The sequence below is a fragment of the Bos grunniens genome, chromosome 7 (genome assembly GCF_055505025.1).
Source record: "Bos grunniens cultivar Pamir isolate PY7600 chromosome 7, Bosgru_T2T1.0, whole genome shotgun sequence".
Lineage (NCBI taxonomy): Eukaryota > Metazoa > Chordata > Mammalia > Artiodactyla > Bovidae > Bos > Bos grunniens.
The window spans coordinates 10,640,290-10,666,351 of record NC_141171.1 but is presented as its reverse complement, the minus strand read 5'-3'; the positions used below and the strand labels follow the sequence as shown (position 1 = coordinate 10,666,351).

The window sequence follows — 26,062 nt, the reverse complement described above, 5'->3', positions numbered from 1 at the left end:
ATTCATCTAGTTCTGTTTATCTTTCTCAAAATTGCTTTTGCTATTCCATACAAATTGAACTTTTTGTTTTAGTTTTGTGAAAAAGAACATATAAAACCAACCCACAGTTAGCATCATACTCAACAGTGGAAAGCTGAACGCATTTTCCTTAATTAAAAAATTTAGATAAATTCCTCTTAACCATTTCTGTAATAGTCACATCATTTTGTGTGTGTGTGTGCATTGCATATGTCAACTGGTGTTCCTGATGGTATCTCTGTGGATGATTTTTTCTTAGAGTTTAGGTTACTTTGTTGTATATCAGCTCTCTCTGGATCCAAGGAAATGTATGACTTTGTAGTTTCTAAGACTATTTCTCATTACTAGCTTGATATTACCTTTTTCCATTTTCTATTTCTTTTTTTTAAATAAAACATAAAAATTATTTACTAGTTAAAATGTGTTACCTTATTTTGCATAAAAATGGTTGATTAATTATCACAATATCTCTTTTGTAAAGTGAAAGCTACATTATCAATTATTATATTTTATTTTTTTTGGCTTAAGACTTTTTTTTTTTAATTTTAATTGGAGGTGAACTACTTTACAATATTGCATTGGCTTTGCCATACATCAACATGAATCCTCCACGGGTATACACGTGTTCCCCATCCTGAACCTCCCTCCTACTTCCCTCCCCGTACCATCCCTCTGGGTTGTCTCAGTGCAGGAGCCCTAGGCATCCAGTATCATGCATTGAATCTGGACTGGCGATTCGTTTCATATATGATATTATACATGTTTCAATGTCATTCTCCCAAATCATCCCACCCTCTCCCTCTCCCACAGAGTCCAAGAGACTGCTCTATACATCTGTGTCTCTTCTGCTGTCTCGCATACATGTTTATCATTACTGTCTTTCTAAATTCCATATATATGTGTTAGTATACTGTATTGGTGTTTTTCTTTCTGGCTTACTTCAACTCTGTATAATAGGCTCCAGTTTCATCCACCTCATTAGAACTGATTCAAATGTATTCTTTTTAATGGCTTAGCCAGATGTGTGAATACCCTCTATTTTCTTTGACATTTTAAAAATTTTGCTTTAATTTTAAGTTTTATACTTTAAATCAACATAGAGCCAAATTCATATATTTATATCAATTTACAAAGTTAGTTTTGTATAAAAAAAGACATCTTTCATAAACCTAAAAATTTATGAGTATATATGCTTTTAGGGAATTGATAACTGATTATACATTTATTTACTTTTATGATAGATTTTATGTATAATTTGAAACATAGAATTTGGTGCAGTGACACACTAAAATCTTATATAGACTACACCTTGAGACCACAATTATTAACACAGCACCACATTATAAAATCTTTCATAATGTGTATACACATATGTTTATTTTGCTGCTGATACTTGATTTTCAGTGGAGACATTATAAAACTTTATTCTTTAAAATGTCTTCATCAAATATTGAAGAATTTATAGAATATGCTAAACATAATGATAATACTAGTATTTCACCCCCCAAAATAAATAATTTCAAAGTAAAATTATCCCAGTTGTCTCCAAAATATTTTTATAATATATATCCAAACCATAAAAATTGACATAAGATTTGACTGTCGTGTTATTTTGTCACTTTGATCTAGGATAGCCTTACGCAACTTTTATAACGATACTGACATTAGAAGAGTCTGCATTTGCCTAATTGTTTCCTCATGATGTCATTTAACTTGTGTGCCTTTCTCCTGTATATCATGTGTACTGAAAGTCTGGTCACAAAGAATAGGTACCTATAAGCTTTTTCTAGAAGTGGCCAGAAGGTAAGTGTTTTTGGCTTTGTAGTCTTGCATTCTCTTTCACAAGCACTCAACTTGATATTGTAGCTTGAAAGCAGCTATGGCATTAGTCCTTCCAATGGATATTCAGGACTGATTTCCTTTACAATTGACTGGTTTGGTCTCCTTGCTGTCCAAGGGACTCTCAAGAGTCTTCTCAAACACCTAAATAAAGCCTGGATTGGTTTTAGGTTAGACTGATTTGCCACAATCTTTTATTTCACAAGTGAGATGTTGTAAACTCATGTTTTATCAGGAAATATAAAATGTCAGACATACTTTTGATGTTGAGATTGATTATTAATTCATCTGGTGGTTGTCTAATCTAATAGTGTAAAATAACACTTTGTTCCTTGTAATTAATCAATTATCTCTTAGGAAATTCTGTGGGATAGTCTTGTCTTTCAACAAGATTTTCCCTTGTGCTTTTAGTGGTGATTTACTAAATACTGTAAAGTTATCATGAACTATTTCTATCCGATCTTCCATATTTATTGGTTGTTACTTTTCTTATCACTATCCTCAAGCTAGGCTTCAGCATTATGCGAACCGGGAACTTCCAGAAGTTCAAGCTGGGTTTAGAAAATGCAGAGTAAACAGAGGTAAAATTACTAACATTCACTGGATCATAGAGAAAGCAAGGCAACCCCCCCCAAAACTTCTGTTTCATCGACTATGCTAAAGCCTTTGACTGTGTCAGTCATAACAAAGTGGGAAAACTTAAAGAGTTGTGAATACCAGACCATCTTAACTGTCTCCTGAGAATCCTGTATGTGGGTCAAGAAGCAACTGTTGAAACCCTGTATGGACAACCGACTGGTTCAGAATTGAGAAAGGATAACGATGAGGTTGTTTATTGTCACCCTGCTTATTTAACTTGTGCACAGAGCACTTCATGCTATATGTCAGCCGGGCTGGATGAGTTACAAGCTGGAATTAAGATTACCAGGACCTCAGATACATGGATGATACCACTCTAATGGCAGAAAGTGAATAGGAACTAAAGAACCTCTTGATGAGGGTGAAGGAAGAGAGGGAAAATGACATCTTAAATGTGGCAGATTCATTTTGATATATGGAAAAGCCAATACAATATTGTAAAGTTAAAAAAAAAAAGAATAGTTAAAAATAAAGAAAAAAAAAACCACTCAATATTCAAAACTAAGATCGTGGCATCAGGTCCCATTACTTCAAGTCAAATAGAAGAGGAAAAGGTGGAAGCTGTGACATATTTCCTCTTCTTGGGCTCTAAAATCATTGCAGTTAGTGACTACAGCCACGAAATTAGAAGACAATTATTTCTTGGCAGGAAAGCTATGACAAACCTAGACAATGTATTAAAAAGCAAAGATACCACTTTGCTGACAAAGGTCTGTATAGTCAAGGCTATGGTCTTTTCAGTAGTCATCTAAGGATGTAAGCCTGGACAATAAAGAAGTCAGAGCATTGAAGAATTGATGCTTTTGAACTGTGGTGCTGGAGAAGGTTCTTGGGAGTCCCTTGGAAAGCAAGGTGATCAAAACGGTCAATCTTTTTTTTTTTAATTTAAATTCTTTAAACCAATTAATTAATTTATTTTACTTTACAATATTGTACTGGTTTTGCCATACATTGACTTGAATCTGCCATGAGTGTACATGTGTTCCCCATCCTGAACCCCCCTCCCACCTCCCTCCTCATACCAAAAACTAGGGTTAGGGTTAGGGTTAGGGTTAGGGTTAGGGATGACCTCTGGGTCATCCCAGTGCACCAGCCCCGAGCATGCTGTATCATGCATCAAACCTGGATTGGCGATTCATTTAACATATGATATTTTACACGTTTCCATGCCATTCTCCCAAACCACCCCACCCTCGCCCTCTCCCACAGAGTCCAAACGACTGTTCTATACATCTGTGTCTCTTTTGCTGTCTCACATACAGGGTTATCGTTACCTTCTTTCTAAATTCCATATATATGTGTTAATATACTGTATTGGTGTTTTTCTTTCTGGCTTACTTCAGTCTGTATAATAGGCTCCAGTTTCAACCACCTCATTAGAACTGATTCAAATGTAGTTTTTAATGGCTGAGTATTATTCCATTGTGTATATGTACCACAGCTTTCTTATCCATTCATTGGCTGATGGACATCTAGGTTGCTTCCATGTCCTGGCTATTATAAACAGTGCTGCGATGAACATTGGGGTACACGTGTCTCTTTCGATTCTGGTTTCTTCAGTGTGTATTCCCAGCAGTGGGATTGCTGGGTCATATGGAGCTCTGTTTCAAGTTTTTTTAAGGAATCTCCACACTGTTTTCCATAGTGGCTGTACTAGTTTGCATTTCCATCAACAGTATAGGAGGGCTCCCTTTTCTCCACTCCCTCTCCAGAATTTATTGCTTGTAGACTTTTGGATTGCAACCATTCTGACTGGCATGAAATGGTACCTCATTGTGGTTTTGATTTGCATTTCTCTGATAATGAGTGATGTTGAGCATCTTTTCATGTGTTTGTTAGCCATCTGTATGTTTTCTTTGGAGAAATGTCTGTTTAGTTCTTTGGCCCACTTTTTGAGTGGTTCTTTTATTTTTCTGGAATCGAGCTGCAGGAGTTGCTTGTATATTTTTGAGATTAATTCTTTGTCCGTTGGTTCATTTGCTATTATTTTCTCCCATTCTAAAGGCTGTCTTTTCATCTTGCTTATAGTTTCCTTTGTTGTGCAGAAGCTTTTAATTTTAATTAGGTCCCACTTGTTTATTTTTGCTTTTATTTCCAATATTCTGGGAGGTGGGTCATAGAGGATCCTGCTGTGGTTTATGTCAGAGAGTGTTTTGCCTATGTTTTCCTCTAGTAGTTTAATAGTGTTTGATCTTACATTTAGATCTTTAATCCATTTTGAGTTTATTTTTGTGTATGGTGTTAGAAAGTGTTCTAGTTTCATTCTTTTAAAAGTGGTTGATCAGTTTTCCCAGCGTCACTTGTTAATAAGATTGTTGTTTCTCCGTTGTATATTCTTGCCCCCTTTGTCAAAGATAAGGTGTCCATAGGTGTGTGGATTTATCTATGGGATTTCTATTTTGTTCTGTTGCTCTATATTTCTGTCTTTGTGCCAGTACCATACTGTCTTGATGACCAATCAACCTTAAATGAAATCAACCCTGAATACTCTTTGGAAGGACTGATGCTGAAAATGAAACTCCAATACTTGGCCACCTGATACAAACAGCTGACTCATTGGAAAAGACCCTGATGCTGGGAAAAACTGAAGGCAGAAGGAGAAGAGGAAGACAGGATGAGATGGTTGGATGGCACCATTGATTCAATGGACAAGAAGTTGAGCAAACTCTGGGAGATGATGAGGGACAGGGAAGCCTGGTGTGCTGCAGTCCATGGGGATGCAGAGTTGGACATGTCTTACTGATTGAAGAACAACATGTACTCATTAATGGGGCTTCCCAGGTGGCTCAGTGGAAAAGAATCCACCTGCCAATGCAGGAGATGTGGGTTTGACCCCTGGGATGGGAGGGTTCCCTGGAGAAGGAAATGGCAATCCACTCCAGTATTCTTGCCTGGGAAATCCCATGGACAGAGGAACCTGGTGGGCTACATTCCATAGGGTTTCAAAAGAGTCAGACATTACTCAGTGAGTAAACAACAACAAGAACTCATGGATATTTTAAAGTTTATATATTATGATAACTTACAGTAATTTTCCATTTTGTTTCAAGTGATACAAAGAGATTAGTGGGTGTTTGCAGGACATTTATTGTAGGCGTAATCCTCTGGTTTAGATCTTGAATAGGTCACAGTTTGAGAAAGAAATAATTTGTTATATACATAAACAAAACAAAACTGTGCAGTAACAATATACACTTTTATTTTGCCAAGCTCAGTTTACAAGATATACAAATTAAGAGATTTTATTCACAGGGTTCTAATTTTACCCTGATAAAGCACTTTATTTATCATATAAGTAAAATTAGAAACTGAAAATCTCTTAATTTAGTGGAGCATATGGTGAATACTAATATATATATTTCTAATGAATAAGTTAGCAATCTTTAGAAATGGAGAGTGAAGAAGTTGAAGCATGTATGTATGGAGACCATCTGTCCTAGGTTGCCTGTAATGAAAATGTTTTTTTAGGACATAATCCAGAAAAATCTTGGGAAACCATATTAGTTGTTTACCTTCTATGTAGGGTTTGACCTATTTCCTCTCTTACTGTATTTTAAGTTTGACTTCTGAAGCTCATTCTCCTTGTCATATATCTTCAATTAGAGGAACTTGGTAGAAAAAAAAAGGTTGAGGCAGATGATTTAATCCAAGGCAACTGGGGCATTGGGTCATAGCTCCTTGATTATGCTGTTAGTGAAGCAGGCATCCCATATGGAACAGAAAACCCAAATTCTCCAGCAATCTGAATATCACATGTTCCCTTCATGCTTTCTTCCACAATGGTTCCATTAAGAGTTACTTGTAACAAACACGAAAAAGTTTTTTTTTTTTTTTTTCCCATTACAGAGGTGACAGTTCAGAATTTTCCTCATTGTCTAGGATACCAGATCATCTGGTTTACTGACTGATCCAATTATCCTGAGAAGAAAAGTGTGAAAAATAATATTTTGTTAGAAAGTGCTAGACTTTTACACGAAAAAATATAAAAGATAGTCAAAAGAAGTCAAAGAAGACCCAAAGAAATAAATAAACTTTCCATGATCATGGGTCAGAAGGCAATATAGTTAATATGGCAGCATTCCCCCAAATTGATCTATAGACTCAACACAATCCTTATCAACATCTCAGCTAACTTTTTTCAGAAATTGACAAGCACTTCTTACAATTTACATGGGACTCCACCCTTATGGCAGAAAGTGAAGAGGAACTAAAATGCATCTTGATGAAACTGAAAGAGGAGAGTGAAAGAGTTGGCTTAAAGCTCAACATTCAGAAAACTAAGATCATGGCATCTGTTCCCATCACTTCATGGGAAATAGATGGGGAAACACTGGAAACAGTGTCAGACTTTATTTTTTTGGGCTCCAAAATCACTGCGGATGGTGATGGCAGCCATGAAATTAAAAGATGCTACTCCTTGGAAGGAAAGTTATGACCAACCTAGATAGCATATTCAAAAGCAGAGACATTACTTTGTCAACAAAAGTCTGTCTAGTCAAGGCTATGGTTTTTCCAGTAGTCATATATGGATGTGAGAGTTGGACTGTGAAGAAGGCTGAGTGCCAAAGAATTGATGCTTTTGAACTGTGATGTTGGAGAAGACTCTTGAGAGTCCCTTGGACTGCAAGGAGATCCAACCAGTCCATTCTGAAGGAGATCAGTCCTGGGTGCTCTTTGGAAAGACTGATGCTAAAGCTGAAACTCCAGTACTTTGGCCACCTCACATGAAGAGTTGACTCTTTGGAAAAGACTCTGATGCTGGGAGGGATTGGGGGCAGGAGGAGAACGGGTTGACAGAGGACAAGATGGCTGGATGGCATCACCGACTGAATGGACATGAGTTTGAGTGAACTCCAGGAATTGGTGATGGACAGGGAGGCCTGGCGTGCTGCGATTCATGGGGTCGCAAAGAGTCGGACACAACTGAGCGACTGAACTGCACTTAACTAATGGGGTTCCAAATAGTTAAAAAATCTTGAGAAAAACTTATTGATAGAGTCAAAGTGAAATTTACTACAAAATACTGGAATCAAGATATATGAATGAAAGAACCTAGAGTACGACATGAACACTTATATTTAAGGTAACTTATTTTGACAAGGCTTTCAGTACAGTTCACTGGGGGAAAGGATAACCTTTTAAACAAATGGTGCTGGGACAACTGCATATCCACATGCTAAAGAATGTGCACCTCACAAAAAAAGTATAAAATTCATATCATTAAAATGTTAATTACAAATTGATATACCTGTGGAAGTCAAAGTGTTAGTTGCTCAGTCATGTTCAATTCTTTGTGATTCCATCGTTTGTAGGTCGTCAGGCTCCAGTGGCCATGGTATTCCCCAGGCAAGAATTCTGGAGTTGTTTGCCATTTCCTCCTCTGGGGGATCTTCCTGACCCAGGGATTGAACCTGGGTCTCCTGCATTGCAGGTAGATTGTTTACCACTAGCGCCACCTGGGAAACAATTACTATACGTAAAACTATATTATTATAATCAATCAGTTCAGTTCAGTCGCTCAGTCGTGTCCGACTCTTTGCAACCCCATGAATTGCAGCACGCCAGGCCTCCCTGTCCATCACCAACTCCCGGAGTTCACTTAAAATCACGTCCATTGAGTCAGTGATGCCATCTAGCAATCTCATCCTCTGTTGTCTCCTTCTCCTCCTGCCCCCAATCCCTCCCAGCATCAGAGTCTTTTCCAATGAGTCAACTCTTTGCATGAGGTGGCCAAAGTACTGGAGTTTCAGCTTTAGCATTATTCCTTCCAAAGAACATTCAGGACTGATCTTCAGAATGGACTGGTTGGATCTCCTTGCAGTCCAAGGGACTCTCAAGAGTCTTCTCCAACACCACAGTTCAAAAGCATCAATTCAGCGCTCAGCTTTCTTCACAGTCCAACTATCACATCCATACATGACCACTGGAAAAACCACAGCTTTGACTAGATGGACCTTTGTTGGCAGAGTAATGTCTCTGCTTTTGAATATGCTATCCAAGTTGGTCATAACCAATACCTATATATAATTACTATAGACAATGCCTATATGCAATTACTAAAAGTTCTGAAGTCTTGGAAGAAACATGCATGCAAATTTTTGTGACCTTGTTGCAGGCCATTGTTTTAAGATAAGACTCCCAAAGGACAAGTGAACAAAAAATGGAGAAATTGGATTTCTTCAAAAATTAAAACTTCTGGGGGATGGTCCCAAGATGGCAGAGGAATAGGATGGGGAGACCACTTTCTCCCCCACAAACTCATCTAAAGATCATTTTAATGCTGAGCAACTTCCACAAAACAACTTCTGAATGCTGGCGAGGACACCAGGCACCCAGAAATGCAGCCCATTCTCTTTGAAAGGAGGTAGGAAAAAATATAAAAGACAAAAAGAGAGACAAAAGAGTTAGGGACAGAGACCCATCATGGGGAGGGAGTCGTGAAGGAGAGGAAGTATCCAAACAGTAGGAAACCCCCTCAAAGGCAGGTCTGTGGGGAGATTTGAAATCTCAGAGGGCAACTTAACTGGGAGGGGAAAAAAAACCCCACAGAGTAGGCGCCTAACTACAACTGCCAGTGGAGAAGTAGCCCAGAAGCCCAGATATACCACCCCTGCTGTGTACAGGCCACCCTGCTGGAGGTAGAGAGGCAGGCATGTGACAGCCAGAGCTGGAAGGCAAGGGGCTGCTCCAGTCTCGGCCTCAGAGACCAGCATCCTCCACCAAACTGTGAGCAGGCTCCCAGTTTCTAACCACATCTTCCTGGGATCCTGGATGGTTGACATCTGCCAGGAAGGTCACAGCCTGACATCAGCTCCCCAGAGGAGACACATAGCACACATGAGACAGTGCTCTCATGCTCCAGGAAACCAAGTCAGGATTGAGAGGTAATTAAGATGCATTACACATCTGGGACAGTGCAGTTGCCAAGCACCTGGTTGCCTGAGCTGCTCGGACCTGGGAAGGGCACAAAACGCATGCCCAATCGAGTGTGTGCCCTTGTGGACTACCCGAGAACCTGAACCTGAGTGATTTAGACCTGGGAAGTGCACGAAGTGCAGGGCCCACTTTGGACAGTGCCCTGCAGAGCACGCTGAAGCCTGAGCAGTGTAGACCGGGAAAGCACATGCTGCTGTGACCTGGGACAAACCCAGTGTGGTCCATACACTGTGAGCACTCCCCACACATGCCAGCGATGTTTGTTTGCAGTGTTCCTCCCTCCCCACAACCCAACTGAACAAGTGAGCCTAAATAAGTGACCGCCTTCACCCCCTTGTGTCAGGGCAGAAATTAGACACCAAAGAGACCTGCAAACAGAGGAAGCCAAAATGAACAAAGAGGGAACCACTGGAAGTAACAGGTACAACAGATTAAAACCTTGTAGTTAACATTGACTAAGCATTGGAGGGGGCCTGTAGACCTTGAGAACAAGTACAAGCTGGAACAAGGAACTATTTGAAACTGAACTGACTCCACACTGCCTACAACAGCTCCAGAGAAATTCCTAGACATAGTTTTCCTATCATCACTTTTTAATTTTTTAAAAATTTATGTTCTTTATTACTCCTTTAATTTTCATTTTTACAACCTACTGTTACCTTGCAAAAAAAGACCTATTTTTAAAGCATATTTCATAAACACATATTTTATAAACACATATTTTATAAATTTTGTTTTGTATTTTTAATATTGTATTTTTGAGAGTCTAACCTCTACTCTAGATTTTTAATCTTTGCTTTTTGGTATTTGTTATCAATTTTGTACCTTTAAGGACCTAACCTTCAGTATCCATTTTCACTTAGGGCTGTTGATTACTGGCTTGATTGCTCTCTCCCCTTTGGACTCTCCCTTTTATCTCCAGGTCACCTCTATCTCCTCCTTCTCTCTTCTCTTTTCTACTTAACTCTGTGAATCTCTCTGGATGTTCTGGGCTGTGGAGAACACTTAGGGAACTGATTACTTGCTAGATTTGTCTCTCCTCTTTTGACTCCCCCCTCTTCTCCTCCTTGTCACCTCTATCTTCCTCATCCCTCTTCTCTTCTCTATGTAACTCTGAACCTTTCTCGGTTTTCCAGACTGTGGAGAGCACATACGGAATTGATTACTGGCTGGGCTGCTACTTCCCCTTTTGACTCTCCCTGTTATCCTCCTGGTCACCATGCTAATTCTCCAGAAAAGCAGGAACACAGCCCTGAGAATTAAAAGACAGGCCGTTCAAAGCCATACCAAGCCCACAGACACCACAACTCTCTACTGGACACTTCATTGCACTCCAGAGAGAAGAGACCCAGCTCCACCCACCAGAACACAGATGCAAGCTCCCCTAACCAGGAAATGCTGATAAGCCACTAGTCCACAATAAAGAGGAACCACAAATTTCCAGCATACAGAATGGACACCCCAAACAGAGCTATCTAAACAAAATGAAAAGGCAGAGAAATATTCAGCAGGTAAAGGAACATGATAAATGCCCACCAGATCAAACAAAAGAGGAGGAGACAGGGAGTCTACCTGAAAAAGAATTCAGAATAATGATAGTAAAGAGGATCCAAAAGCTTGAAAACAAAACGGAGTTACAGATAAATAAATTAGCGACAAGGATTGAGAAGATGCAAGAAATGTTTAACAAGGATCTAGAAGGAATAAAGAAGAGTCAATAAATTATGAACAATGAAATAACTGAGATCAAAAGCACGCTGGAGGGAACCAACAGTAGAATAACTGAGGCAGAAGATAGCATAAGTGAGGTGGAAGATAGAATCAGATCAGATCAGATCAGTCACTCATTGGTGTCCGACTCTTTGCGACCCCATGAATCACAGCACGCCAGGCCTCCCTGTCCATCACCAACTCCTGGAGTTCACTCAGACTCATGTCCATCGAGTCACTGATGCCATCCAGCCATCTCATCCTCTGTCGTCCCCTTCTTCTCCTGCCCTCAATCCCTCCCAGCATCAGAGTCTTTTCCAATGAGTCAACTCTTCACATGAGGTAGCCAAAGTACTGGAGTTTCAGCTTTAGCATCATTCCTTCCAAAGAAATCCCAGGGCTGATCTCCTTCAGAATGGACTGGTTGGATCTCCTTGCAGTCCAAAGGGAATCTCAAGAGTCTTCTCCAACACTACAGTTCAAAAGCATCAATTCTTTGGCACTCAGCCTTCTTCACAGTCCAACTCTCACATCCATACATGACCACAGGAAAAACCATAGCCTTGACTAGACAAATCTTTGTTGGCAAAGTAATGTCTCTGCTTTTGAATGTGCTATCTAGGTTGGTCATAACTTTCCTTCCAAGGAGTAAGCGTCTTTTAATTTCATGGCTGCAATCACCATCTGTAGTGAGTTTGGAGCCCAGAAAAATAAAGTCTGACACTATTTCCACTCTTTCCCCATCTATTTCCCGTGAAGTGGTGGGACCAGATGCCATGAACTTCATTTTCTGAATATTGAGCTTTAAGCCAACTTTTTCACTCTCCACTTTCACTTTCATCAAGAGGCTTTTTAGTTCCTCTTCACTTTCTGCTATAAGGGTGATGTCATCTGCATATCTGAAGTTATTGATATTTCTCCTGGCAATCTTGATTCCAGCTTGTGTTTCTTCCAGTCCAGCGTTTCTCATGATGTACTCTGCATATAAGTTAAATAAGCAGGGTGACAATATACAGCCTTGACGAAATCCTTTTCCTATTTGGAACCAGTCTGTTGTTCCATGTCCAGTTCTAACTGTTGCTTCCTGACCTGCATACAAATTTCTCAAGAGGCAGATCAGGTGTTCTGGTAAGATAGAATAGTGGAAACAAATGAAGCAAAGAAGAAAAAAGAAAAAAAAAAGAATTAAAAGAAATGAGGACAACCTCAGAGACCTCCACCCTTACATTCAAATAATAGGAGCCCCAGAAGAAGAAGACAAAAAGAAAAGGCATGAGAAAATACTTGAGGAGAGAATAGTTGAAAACTTCCCTAGAATGGGGAAGGAAATGGCCATCCAATTTCAAGAAACCCAGAGAATCCAAAACAGAATAAACCCAAGGCAAAACACCCCAAGACACATGCTACTCAAACTAATGAAGAGCAACTATTAAAAGTAGCAAGGGAAAAGCAACAAATAACACACAAGGGGATCCCCATAAGGATAAGAGTTGATCTTTCAATAGAAACTCTTCAGGTCAGGAGAGAATGGCAGGACATGCTTAAAGTGATGAAAGAGAAAAACCTACAACCCAGATTACTATACCAAACAAGGATCTCATTCAAATACGAAGGAGAAATTAAAAGCTTTACAGAGAAGCAAAAGCTGAGAATTCAGTGCCACCAAACCAGCTCTTCAATAAGTGCTAAGTGATCTTCTTTAGACATGAAACACAGAAAAGATGTATAAACTTGAACCCCAAACAACAAAGTAAATGGTAAGAGGACCATACTTATCAATAATTACTTTAAATGTAAATGGGTTGAATGCTGAAACCAAAAGGCAAAGACTGGATACAAAAACAAGCCCCCTATATGTGCTGTTTACAAGAGACCCACCTCAAACCAAGGGACACATACAGATTGAAAGTGAAGGGCTGGAAATAGATATTTCATGCAAAAGAAAGCAGGAGTAGCAATACTCATATCAGATAAAGTAGACTTTGAAATAAAGGCCATGAAAAGATACAAAGAAGGACTCCATACAATGATCAGAGGATCAAACCAAGAAGAAGATACAACAATTATAAATATATATGCACCCAACCTAAGAGCACCTCAATACGTAAAGCAAATGCTAACAAGCATGAAAGGGGAAATTAACAGTAACACAATAAGAGTAGGAGACTTTAATACCCCACTCACACCTATGGATAGATAAACTAAGCAGAAAATTAGCAAGGAAACAAAAAATTTAAATGACACAATGGACCAGTTAGACCTAATTGATATCTATAGGACATTTCACCCCCAAACAATGAATTTCACCTTTTTCACAAGTGCACATGGAACATTCTCCAGGATTTATCACATTCTGGGCATAAGTCTAACCTTAGTAAATTCAAAAAAAATTGAAATCATTTCAAGCCTCTTTTCTGATCATAATGCGGTAAGATTAGATATCAACTCAAAGAAAAGCAATGCCAAAGAACGCTCAAACTACCGCACAATTGCACTAATCTCATACGCTAGTAAAGTAATGCTCAAATTTCTCCAAGCCAGGTTCAGCAATACGTGAACTGTGAACTTCCAGATGTTCAAGCTGAATTTAGAAAAGGCAGAGGAACCAGAGATCAAATTGCCAATATCCGCTGGATCATGGAAAAAGCAAAAGAGTTCCAGAAAAACATCTATTTCTGCTTTATTGACTATGCCAAAGCCTTTGACTGTATGGATCACAATAAACTGTGGAAAATTCTGAAAGAGATGGGAATACCAGACCACCTGATCTGCCTCTTGAGAAACTTGTATGCAGGTCAGGAAGCAACAGTTAGAACTGGACATGGAACAACAGACTGGTTCCAAATAGGAAAAGGAGTACGTCAAGGCTGTATATTGTCATTCCGCTTATTTAATTTATATGCAGAGTACATCATGAGAAATGCTAGGCTGGAGGAAGCACAAGCTGGAATCAAGATTGCAGGGAGAAATATCAATAACCTCAGATATGCAGATGACACCACCCTTATGGCCGAAAGTGAAGAGGAACTCAAAAGCCTCTTAATGAAGGTGAAAGAGGAGAGTGAAAAGGTTGGCTTAAAGCTCAACATTCAGAAAACAAAGATCATGGCATCTGGTCCCATCACTTTATGGCACATAGATGGGGAAACAGTGGAAACAGTGTTGGACTTTATTTTTTTTTGCTCCAAAATCACTGAAGATGGTGATTGTAGCCATGAAATTAAAAGATGCTTACTCCTTGGGAGGAAAGTTATGACCAATCTAGATAGAATATTCAAAAGCAGAGGCATTACTTTGCCAACAAAGGTCCGTCTAGTCAAGGCTATGATTTTTCCAGTGGTCATGTATGGATGTGACAGTTGGACTGTGAAGAAGGCTGAGCACCAAAGAATTGATGCTTTTGAACTGTGGTGTTGGAGAAGACTCCTGAGAGTTCCTTGGACTGCAAGGAGATCCAACCAGTCCATTCTAAAGGAGAGCAGTCCTGGGTGTTCTTTGGGAGGACTGATGCTAAAGCTGAAACTCCAGTACTTTGGCCACCTCATGCGAAGAGTTGACTCATTAGAAAAGACTCTGATTCTGGGAGGGATTGGGGGCAGGAGGAGAAGGGGACGACAGAGGATGAGATGGCTGGATGGCATCAGTGACTTGATGGACATGAGTCTGAGTGAACTCCGGGAGTTGGTGATGGACGGGGAGGCCTGGCATGCTGCAATTCATGGGGTCACACAGTCGGACTCGACTGAGGGACTGAACTGAACTGAACTGAACTGAATAGGGAAAAAACTATTAAAAATACAAACATATGGAGGCTAAACAACACAGTTCTGAATAACCAACCAATCATGGAAGAAATAAAAAAGGAAATCAAAATATGCACAGAAACAAATGAAAATGAAAACATGACAACACAAAACCTATGGGATTCATAGGTTTTGAAAAACCTATCCCCTTAGCAAAAGCACTGCTAAGGGGAAGGTTCATAGCATTACAAGCTTACAAGAGAAAAACCAAATAAATAACCTAACTTTACACCTAAAGCAACTAGAAAAAGAAGAAATGATGAACCCCAGGGTGAGTAGAGGGAAAGAAATAATAAAAATTAAGGCAGAAATCAATGAAAAAGAAATAAAGGTGACTATAGCAAAAATCAACAAAACTAAAAGCTGGTTGTTTGAGAAGATAAGTAAGATAGACAAACCATTAGCTAGACTCATCAAGAAAAAAAGGGAGAAGAATCAAATCAACAAAATTAGAAATGAAAATGGAGAAATCACAGCAGACAACACAGAAATACAAAGGATCATAAAAGAGACTACTATTGGCAGCTATATGCCAATAAAATGGAACCTGGAAGATATGGACGAGTTCTTAGAAAAGTATAACGTTCCAAAACTGAACCAGGAAGAAATAGAAAATCTTAACAGACCTATCACAAGCATGGAATCGAAACTCTAATAAAAAATCTTCCAACAAATAAAACCCCAGGACCAGATGGCTTCACAGCTGAATTCTACCAAAAATTTAGAGAAGAGCTAGCACCTATCCTATTCAAACTCTTCAAGAAAATTTCAGAGGAAGGTAAACTCCCAAACTCATTCTATTGTACCACCATCACCCTAATACAAAAACCAGAAAAAGATGCCATAAAAAAGAAAACTATGGGCCAATATCACTGATGAACATAGATGCAGTAATCCTCAACAGAATTCTAGCAAACAGAATCCAGTAACATATTAAAAAGATCATACATCATGACCAAGTGGGCTTTATCCCAGGAATGCAAGGATTCTTCAATATTCACAAATCAATTAATATGATACACCATATTAACAAATTGAAGGATAAAAACCATATAATTATCTCAATAGATGCAAAGAAAACCTTTAACAAAATTCAACATCCATTTATGATAAAATCCTTCCTGAAAGCAGGCACAGAAAGAACATACCTCAACATAATAAAAGCCATATATGATAAACGCACAGCAAACATTATCCTCAATGGCAAAAAATCAAAAGGATTTCCCATAAAGTCAGAAATAAGACAAGGGTGACCACTCTCATCACTACTATCCAACATAGTTTTCGAAGTTTTAGCCACAGCAATCAGAGCAGAAAAAGAAATAAAAGGAATCTAGATTGGAAAAGAAGAAGTAAAACTCTCACTGTTTGTAGATGACATGATCTTTTACATAGAAAACCATAAAGACTCCACCAGAAAATTACTAGAGCTAATCAATGATTATAGAAAAGTTGCAGGACATAGAATTAATACACAGAAATCCCTTGCATTCCTATACACTAACCATGAAAAAACAGAAGGAGAAATTAAGGAAACAACTCCATTCACTATTGTGATGAAAAGAATAAAATACTTAGGAGTAAATCTACCTAAAGAAACAAAAGACCTATACATAGAAAACTATAAAGCACTGATAACAAAATCAAAGATGAGACTAATAGATGGAGAAATATACCGTGTTCATGTATCAGAAGAATCAACATAGTGAAAATGAGTATACTACACAAAGCAATCTATAGATTCAATGCAATCCCTATCAAGCTATCAGCGGTATTTTTCACAGAACTAGAACAAATAATTTCACAATTTGTATGGAAATACAAAGTCCTCAAATAGCCAGAGCAATCTTGAGAAAGAAGAATGTAACTGGAGGAACCAACCTGCCTGACTTCAGGCTCTATGACAAAGCTACAGTCATCAAGACAGTATGGTACGGGCACAAAAACTGAAATATAGATTAATGGAACAAATAGAAAGCCTAGAAATAAGTCTATGCCCCTATGGACACCTCATCTTTGACAAATGAGTAAAAAATATACAATGGAGAGAATACAATCTCTTTAACAAGTGCTGGGGAAACTGGTCATCCACCTGTAAAAGAATGAAACTAGAACACTTTCTAACACCATACAAAAAAATAAACTCAAAATGGATTAAAGACCTAAATGTAAGATCAGAAAGTTTAAAACTCCTAGAGGAAAACATAGGCAAAACACTCTCTGACATAAATAACACCAAGATCCTGTATGACCCACTTCCCAGAGTAATGGAAATAAAAGCAAAAATAAATGGGACCTAATTAAACTTAGAAGCTTTTGCACAAAGAAGGAAACTATAAGGAAGGTGAAAAGAGAGCGTTCAGAATGGGAGAAAATAATAGCAAACGAAGCAACTGACAAAGAATTTATCTCAGAAATATGCAAACAGCTCATGCAGCTCAATTCCAAAAAATAAACAACCCAATCAAAAAATGGGCCAAAAAACTAAATGGACATTTATTCAAAGACGACAGACAGATGGCTAACAAACACATGAAAAAATGCTCTACATCACTCATTATCAGAGAAATTAAAATCAAAACCACAATGAGGTACCATTTCACGTCAGTCAGAATGGCTGCTATCAAAAAGTCTACAAACAGTAAATGCTGGAGAGGGTGTGGAGAAAAGGGAACCCTGTTACACTGTTGGTGGGAATACAAACTAGTACAGCCACTATGGAGAACAGTGTGGAGATTCCTTAAAAAACTAGAAACAGAACAGCCATACAACCCAGTAATCCCACCGGTGGGCATACACAGGTAGGAAACCAGAATTGAAAGAGACACGTGTACCTCAATGTCCATTGTAGCACTGTTTACAATAGCGAGGACATGGAAGCAAACTAGATGTCCACTGGCAGATGAATGGATAAGAAAGCTGTGGTACATATACACAATGGAGTATTACTCAGCCATTAAAAAGAATACATTTGAATCAGTTCTAATGAGGTGGATGAAACTGGAGCCTATTATACAGAGTGAAGTAAGTCAGAAAGAAAAACACCAATAGAGTATATTCATATATTAATATATATTAATGCATATATATGGAATTTAGAAAGATGGTAACAATGACCTTATATGCGAGACAGTGAAAGAGACACAGATGTAAAGAACAGACTTTTGGACTCTGTGGGAGAAGGCGAGGATGGGATGATTTGAGAGAATAACATTGAAACATGTGTATTACCATTGTGAAACAGATCACCTGTCCGAATTTGATGCATGAAACAGGGCACTCAAAGCTGCTGCATCCCTCTGGACAACCCAGAGGGATGGGATGGGGAGGGACATGGGAGGGAGTTTGAGAGGGTGGATACATGTACACCTGTGTCTTATTCATGTTAATGTACAGCAAAAACCACCACAATATTGTAAAGTAATTAGCCTCCAATTAAAATAAATAAATTAGTTAAAAAAATTAAAACTTCTGTGTATCAGTTGACACTATGAGAGAGTGAAAACATTGAGAGAAATGGTGGGCTGAAGTCCTTGCACAATTCATATAGACCCCATGGGTCTTTGTGTTTTCACCTGTCGAATAGAAACATAGTAATACCTTATCTTCAAGTGGTGATGTGAAGAATATATGAACAGAAAACATGATAACTGTTTTTGTAAACTCAAAAATACAAATTCTTGGTAAGATTCACACTGCCAGGATCTCTCTATGACCTCTGTGATTTTCTGATGTTTTGCATTATTTGTGCGTGTTGCAAATCCCAGGAATGATTAGATACTTTAAAGGAAATTCTCAGTGTCTCTTTTGCTGTCTCGTGCACAGGGTAATTGTTACCATCTTTCTAAATTCCATATATATGCGTTAGTATACTGTATTGGTGTTTTTTTTTCTGGCTTACTTCACTCTGTATAATAGGTTCCAGTTTCATCCATCTCATTAGAACTGATTCAAATGTATTCTTTTTAATGGCTGAGTAATACTCCATTGTATATATGTACCACAGCTTTCTTATCCATTCATCTGCTGATGGGCATCTAGGTTGCTTCCATGTCCTGGCTATTACAAACAGTGCTGCGATGAACATTGGGGTACACGTGTCTCTTTCCCTTCTGGTTTCCTCAGTGTGTATGCCCAGCAGTGGGATTGCTGGATCATAAGGCAGTTCTATTTCCAGTGGGTGGGGAGATTTGGGAGAATAAGAGTGAAACATGTATAATATCATGTATGAAACGAGTCGCCAGTCCAGGTTTGTTGCACAATACTGGATGCTTGGGGCTGGTGCACTGGGATGACCCAGAGGGAGGGTATGGGGAGGGAGGAGGGAGGAGGGTTCAGGATGGGGAACACAGGTATACCTGTGGTGGATTCATTTCGATGTTTGGCAAAACTAATACAATATTGTAAAGTTTAAAATTAAATAAAATTAAAAAAAAGTCACAGAGAATCCAAAAAAAAAAAAAAAAAGGAAATTCTCAAATCTAATGTAATCCTTATACTTTACTTTTATGACTACATAAACCATGTATTTACTGTTTTCTATATACAGGGGTGGCTTCCCAGGGGGCACTAGTGGTAAAGAACCCATCTGCCAATGCAGAAAGATTCGGGAGACAAGCATTCAACACCTGGGTTGAGAAGATCCCCTGGAGAAGGGCATAGCAACCCACTGCAGTATTCTTGCTTGGAGAATCCCATGGACAGAGAAGCCTGGTAGGCTATGGTCCATAGGGTCTCAAAGAGTCAAACGTGACTGAAGCAATTTGGCACACACACATGCATATAGAGGGGTACTGGGGTTGACATGGGTTAAATGATGGTCCCGTGACTCTGGTTAGCTTGTGCGTCTGTGCTTCAGATCCACACAGTTACTGCTTATTGAACTTAACACAGGACTATTCTCTTCCTTAAGTGTTTGTGCATGAAAAAGTCCATGCTGCATGGACAAAATGGGTGCTCAAACCAGGTGGAGAATAAGAAGATAGTTATGTACAAGAGTCAAGATGAGAATAGAAATGCAATGAGCAGAAGTAAGAGGAAGACATTCTTTCATGACAGAGGAATGTCCTGAGTGAGTTTAGACGTAAACCAGTGTGAGTCATCATAGGGTATCACCTGCTTTATACCCAGTTGTCCAGTATGATAGGAATGTGCTGCTCAATGAATCAATCAGTGAAGTGCTCTGGGGCAATGCATGATCTTACCTCACTGTGTTTAGAGGGTTCCAACATGGCCCTGCTGGACAGTGTGTACTCTTCAGACTCAGTTTTCTTTTTCTTGATCCCTTTGAACCATATCTTGTATTGCTCCTGCACCTGTAGAGACAAAGCATGCTCTGCATCAGCTCACAGAGAGAAATGAGGATGAGAAGAGTCCTGAGCAGGAGTCAGACAGTGGTACCTGCTGGCTGAGGAGGCAGTACACCAGGAAGATGAAGAAACCCTGCAGGCTGTTGATGATGGTGAAGAGGTAGGCCATGACGTGGGGAGCTGGTCCCACCTGCAGGATTCCCAGACACCATGTACATCCCAAGATAAAGAGCTGAGCTGTGGCTTTAAATGTTAGCATCCTGAGTAGGAGGACAAAAAAGATTCACGATGCACCCTGACCAACACAATCAAGTCCATCTCTTTTCAACTCAAAGAATGTCTTTGACTCAGTTGTGGCCACTCTGATTTTTACTGTGAATGATTATCTAAAAGAAATGTTTTTTTGTTTCCAGAATGGCATATTGTCTTAGACTGAAGTTGATAGTGAAACTTCATAATGTGGCTTTCAGTAATAGGATGAATATCCCCAGTTTCAATCAACTAATATTACTGTGGATGTTCTGTGCACATGGCTTTGTGCTGGCCCTGTGCATTAAAAATAACAAAGGCAAGATTTCTGATTTCATAAACTTTACCACCTAGTGGGAAGACAAATACAAATGGTCAGTTATACTTGTGAAATTGAAGGTCCCTCTGCCTGGTCCCTCCAATGATGTCCCTATCTTTTCCATCTCCATGAATTGACCCAGAGCATGCTTTGTCAGATGATTCATTATGTGTAAATGAAAAGAAAGCAAAGGACATCCTTGGCTTCTTAGAAGATATGATATGTGGATAATCAACTTGACTTCACCAGGTAGAGCAGGGCAGATGAGGGTAGCGGGACAAACATGAATAAAGACATGGGCATGAAAGGGCATGCTGTGGCCTGTGTCAAGTATGTAAGTGATTTATAAGGATATATATATATTCTTAGGACTTTTCTCATAGGGTCATGGTGGTAATCCCTGTTTATCAGAACAAAATCAATTTCCTCTGTAGTTAAATTAGTTCCATTCTTGGGTTAGAGATGAATGGAATATTTTTGACTTGGGTATCAGCAACAGAACAGTATTCGAACTTCCAAGAAGGGTGGCTGAACTCCTCCTCTCAAGTCCCCTTGAAACCCTGTGAAGGGACACTAGAAGCTTGGAACTCTATGTCCTTGCTCCTGGACCATGCTTTTTATGGTGTGGGGTTGGGGGGGGTGTGGTGGGGTAGGGTGGTGATGTGTACCTCTGATCCATCTCACCTAGTCTTCCGGAGAGTGGACACATCACTGTTGAGTGAGGAGAGCTTCTTTTTCACAATCCAGAATGTTATCAGGAAGAAAACTAAATTAATCTGCAGAAACATCACAAGGGATTTTAAGTGCATCCAGATCTGCTAATCCTTCCCTGTGGCTCACCCAACATCTAAATCAGCAGGTAGGAAGGGTTTGTATTTCATAACAGTGATAGAAAACCAGACTGAACACCCGTAACTCACTTTGCATGGGGATTTACATGTTTAAACACTAAGAATGCCATGTCTAAGGAAATACTCCTTCCTGGTTTTAAAATGGAAATTTCTGCATCCTGGGACCCTCTCATTCCTGAGGTAACTGGAATAATTGGTCAACCTGTCCGCAGCCCTCTTCTTGCTTGTGCTTTAATTCACTCTCACCCAGGGAGGAAAGATCCTCTGATGTCATCCATTACTCACAGAGAAGATGGTGCAGACAGGGCCAAGAAATGTCCATACAAATCCTTTTTCTGTGCTGAGCCAGCATCTAAGAGAGGTGGTTGAGAATCAAGAGTATATTAGCCTTTGTGGATAAAGAATTGATAGATGAACATATCTCTCATTCCTCAAAGTTTTTCCTGACTTCTGTATTATTATTATTATTAATAATTATTATTGGGTTTTTTTGATCAGAATATTTTGCATAAGATCACCCTGGTACAGGGAGGGAGGAAGGAGGAGGGTTCAGGATGGGGAACACGTGTATCCCTGTGGTGGATTCATGTTGATATATGGCAAAACCAATACAATATTGTAGAGTTAAAAAATTAAAAAAAAAATTAAAAAAAAAAAAGATCACCCTTAGCAAATTTCAATACACAACACAATATTAGCCATAGGCACTATGCTCTATAGTAGACTTCCTGAACTTATTTTGCATAATTGAAAGCTTATGTATGTCCTTGATATTAGTAAAGGCCATGGGTGTATACTTATTCCCAATTGTCAGGATATACACATTAATCATGTGCAGCTTTTTTCCATGTAAATCACAATGTAAAAAAGTGGCTTTAAATAAATATAAACTTATTTTAAAAAGCCCATTTAAGTCTTGGCCCTCATATGCTGGCAGAAAAAAATGTACATGTTTTAAAGAAAAAAATCAATAAAAATTAATTTATGGTTTAAAGGAAGTGCAGTCATTAACATAGTAAGCAGTTATTAAGCCAAAAATTTTAGATACTGTGTTACTTAGTGATTTCATATTCCTTAATCTTTCAGAACTTATCTCTCCATCTTCCATGACAGAATTGTATTTTCTCATTTTAAATGCTTTAAAATATGTTTTAATCATTAAAATAATAAACAGCCTTTATGATTAAAAAAATTAATTTATGGTTTATGAGACAAATATTGAGTCTCTCTTTCTCTATCAAGGTCAGTTCTTGGCTCTGAAGATCCAGTTATGATTAAGAGAGTGATCTCTTTCTTCAGGGAGTTCCTAGCTCTGTAGGCTTGTTGATAGTTAGACAATATAAACAATCAAAATGATCAAGCTTAAGATCAAATATGAGGAGCTGTGGGAACACATAAGTGGATCTATAACCTAGTCAAAAGTGTAGGAGGTTCTGATACTGGGAAGGGTTCCCTGAGAGAATTCTGTTGTGTTTATGATGAGAAGTGAAGGATGAGTAGATGTAGATAGGAAAAAATTGGGGACAGCCAAGAAGAGAGAGAGGGAGAGAAAGTGATTGAGAGAGAGAGAGAGAGAATAACAGTAAGCCTGACACTGCTATGTCAGGCTCATGTGCATTATACAATTTATTTCTCATGACAATATAGGTAATCAAATGATTGCAAATCAGGCATCTGAGGCATAAGGATACAGAGTCAGTAACTGAAGTTCACACTGATAGAAATGATAGAATTGGTGCTTGATCCCAAATAGGAACTGTGTGTGATTTGGGAGGTGTTAGGGCCATGCTAGTTGGATCCACCAGGAAGAACCAAAGAGAGAGCTACACAGACAGGGGCTGGCATACTGCAGCCTGTGGTCCACACTAGGCTATTGTCTGATTTTGGAAATGTGTTTTACTGCGTCAGAGTTACACTCATTTTCCTATATCTTTTCTGTGGCTGCTTTTGAACTACAAGGGCAGAGGTAAAAAATTGCAACTGAGACTGACCCACAAAACCAAAATATCTACTACCTTGTGTTTTATAGGGAAAGTTTTCTGACTTTTTTGCTAAACTATCTAGAAAGGCCAGTGATCCAGAAAACATCTGATGCAGGTCAGCATCAATTTTTACCAGCATAAGAATTTGTTGTGACTTCTTTAGTTGCTAGGTTGTGTCCAACTATTTGTGACCCCATGAACTGGTACTCACAACCAATTTCTATGATGGACCATAAGGAAATCTGAATGCCAAAAATTGATGCTTTCAAATTGTGGTTCTGTAGAAGACTCTTAAGACTGCCTTGGCTAGCAAGGAGATCAAACCAGTCAATCTTAAAGGAAACCAACCCTGAACATTCACTGGGAGGACGATGCTGAAGGTGAAGCTCCAATACTTTGGCCACCTGATGCGAAGAGTTGACTCGTTAGAAAAGACTCTTGTTTCTGGGAAAGATTGAGGGCAGGAGAAGGCAGTGACAAGGACGAAATGGTTGGATAGCATCACCAACTAGGTGACATGAGTTTGAGCAAACTCAGGAAGATAGTGAAAGACTGGGAAACCTGAGCGACTGAACTGAACGGAACTGAACTGCAGCACGCCAGGTTTCCCAGGAATCTCAGAGGGCAAAATAACCAAAAAAAAAAAAAAAAAAGAAAAATAAAAAAGTTCACCACACAATACGTGCTGAACCTCAATTACTAGCGGAGAAGCAGCTCAGATGCTCAAGTCCACTGCAGCTAGTGGGGGCTGGGTGCAGAGGTTTGGGCTGCGTGGCTGGTTCTTAGGATAAGGACTGGGTTTGAATGCCCTGTGGACAATCAGAAGGGGTTAATGTAACACAGCAACCCAAACCATGTGAACACCAGAGAGAAAAAGAAAACCAAAGGACCTTTCCTGCAGGAAGGCTCAAGTGCTGCATGGTGACACTTGGCGAGCTAACAGAATAAGTATTGTGCCCAGAGAAGGAAATGGCAACCCACACCAGTGTTCTTGCCTGGAGAATCCCAGGGACGGGGGAGTTGGTGGGCTGCCACCTATGTGGTTGCACAGAGTTGGACATGACTGAAGTGACTTAGCAGCAGCAGCAGCAAATACCAAAGGAGAGTAAGCTGCTGCCATTTATGACCCTCCTTCCCTGGAGTCAGAGAAGTAAGAGTGTGACAGCCAGAGCTGGAATGCAAGGGGCTGCTGCAATCTTGGCCACAGAGACTGCATTTCCCACCAAACTGTGAGCAGGCTGTCAGTCAATAACCACATCTTCCTTGGATCCTGGACAGTTCACATTGGCTGGGAGTGTCACAGTCTGAGACCAGCTCCCCAGAGGAGAAACACAGCACACCTGGCATAGTGCCCTTTTCGTGCAACAGAGAAATTGGACAGCTTGGACTGGGGAGGTGCATAAGATGCATGGCCCACCCAGGACAGTGTTCTCGCCAAGCACCTGGTCGCCGGAGTTGCTTGGACCTGGGAAGGGCACAAAATGCACAGTACACCTGGGTCTGAGCCTTATGGAGGCCACCATCATCCTGATACCAAAACCAGACAAAAACCACAAAAAAGAAAACTACAGGCCAATATCACTGATGAACATAGATGTAAAAATCCTGAACAAAATTCTAGCAAACAGAATCCAACAACATATTAAAAAGATCATACATCATGACCAAGTGGGCTTTACTCCAGGGATGCAAGGATTCTTCAATGTTCTCAAATCAATCAATGTGATACACCATCTTAACAAATTGAAATATAAAAATGGTATGATTATCTCAATAGATGCAGATAAAGCCTTTGACAAAATTCAACATCCGTTTATGATAAAAACTCAAGAAAGTAGGCTGCTGCTGCTGCTGCTAAGTTGCTTCAGTCATGTCCGACTCTGTGTGACCCCATAGACGGCAGCCCACCAGGCCTCCCCATCCCTGGGATTCTCCAGGCAAGAACACTGGAGTGGGTTGCCATTTCCTCCTCCAATGCATGAAAGTGAAAAGTGAAAGTAAAGTCGCTCAGTCATGTCCGACTCTAGCAACCTCATGGACTGCAGCCTACCAGGCTTCTCCGTCCATGGGCTTTTCCAGGCAAAAGTACTGGAGTGGGGTGCCATTGCCTGAGAAAGTAGGCATAGAAGGAATATACCTCAACATAACAAAAACTATATATGACAAACCCACAGCAAAAATTATTCTCAATGGCAAAAAATTGAAAGCATTTCCTCTAAATCAGGAACAAGGCAAGGGTGCGCACTGTTACCACTACTATTCAACATAGCTTTGGAAGTCCTAGCCACAGCAATCAGAGAAGAAAAAGAAATAAAAGGAATCTAGATTGGAAAAGAAGTAAAATGGTCACTGTTTGCTGATGACATGATCCTCTACATAGAAAACCATAAAGATTTCACCAGAAAAT

General features: G+C 39.5%; 1 protein-coding gene across 1 annotated transcript in view; it reads right to left on the bottom strand.

The window, feature by feature from the left end:
• Window positions 1-5,534: 5,534 nt before the first annotated feature.
• LOC147368356 (adhesion G protein-coupled receptor E2-like) overlaps window positions 5,535-26,062 on the bottom strand; it is a 47,325-nt gene continuing 26,797 nt past the window's right edge. Inside the window, exons 13-18 of the mRNA XM_086413564.1 lie at window positions 21,959-22,025; window positions 21,507-21,598; window positions 20,346-20,514; window positions 20,150-20,260; window positions 7,745-7,952; window positions 5,535-6,414 (exon numbers count right to left, since the gene is read on the bottom strand). Of these exons, the coding sequence (XP_086269690.1) occupies window positions 7,770-7,952; window positions 20,150-20,260; window positions 20,346-20,514; window positions 21,507-21,598; window positions 21,959-22,025 (622 nt within the window). The 3' untranslated portion in view covers window positions 5,535-6,414; window positions 7,745-7,769. The remainder of the gene's footprint in view (window positions 6,415-7,744; window positions 7,953-20,149; window positions 20,261-20,345; window positions 20,515-21,506; window positions 21,599-21,958; window positions 22,026-26,062) is intronic.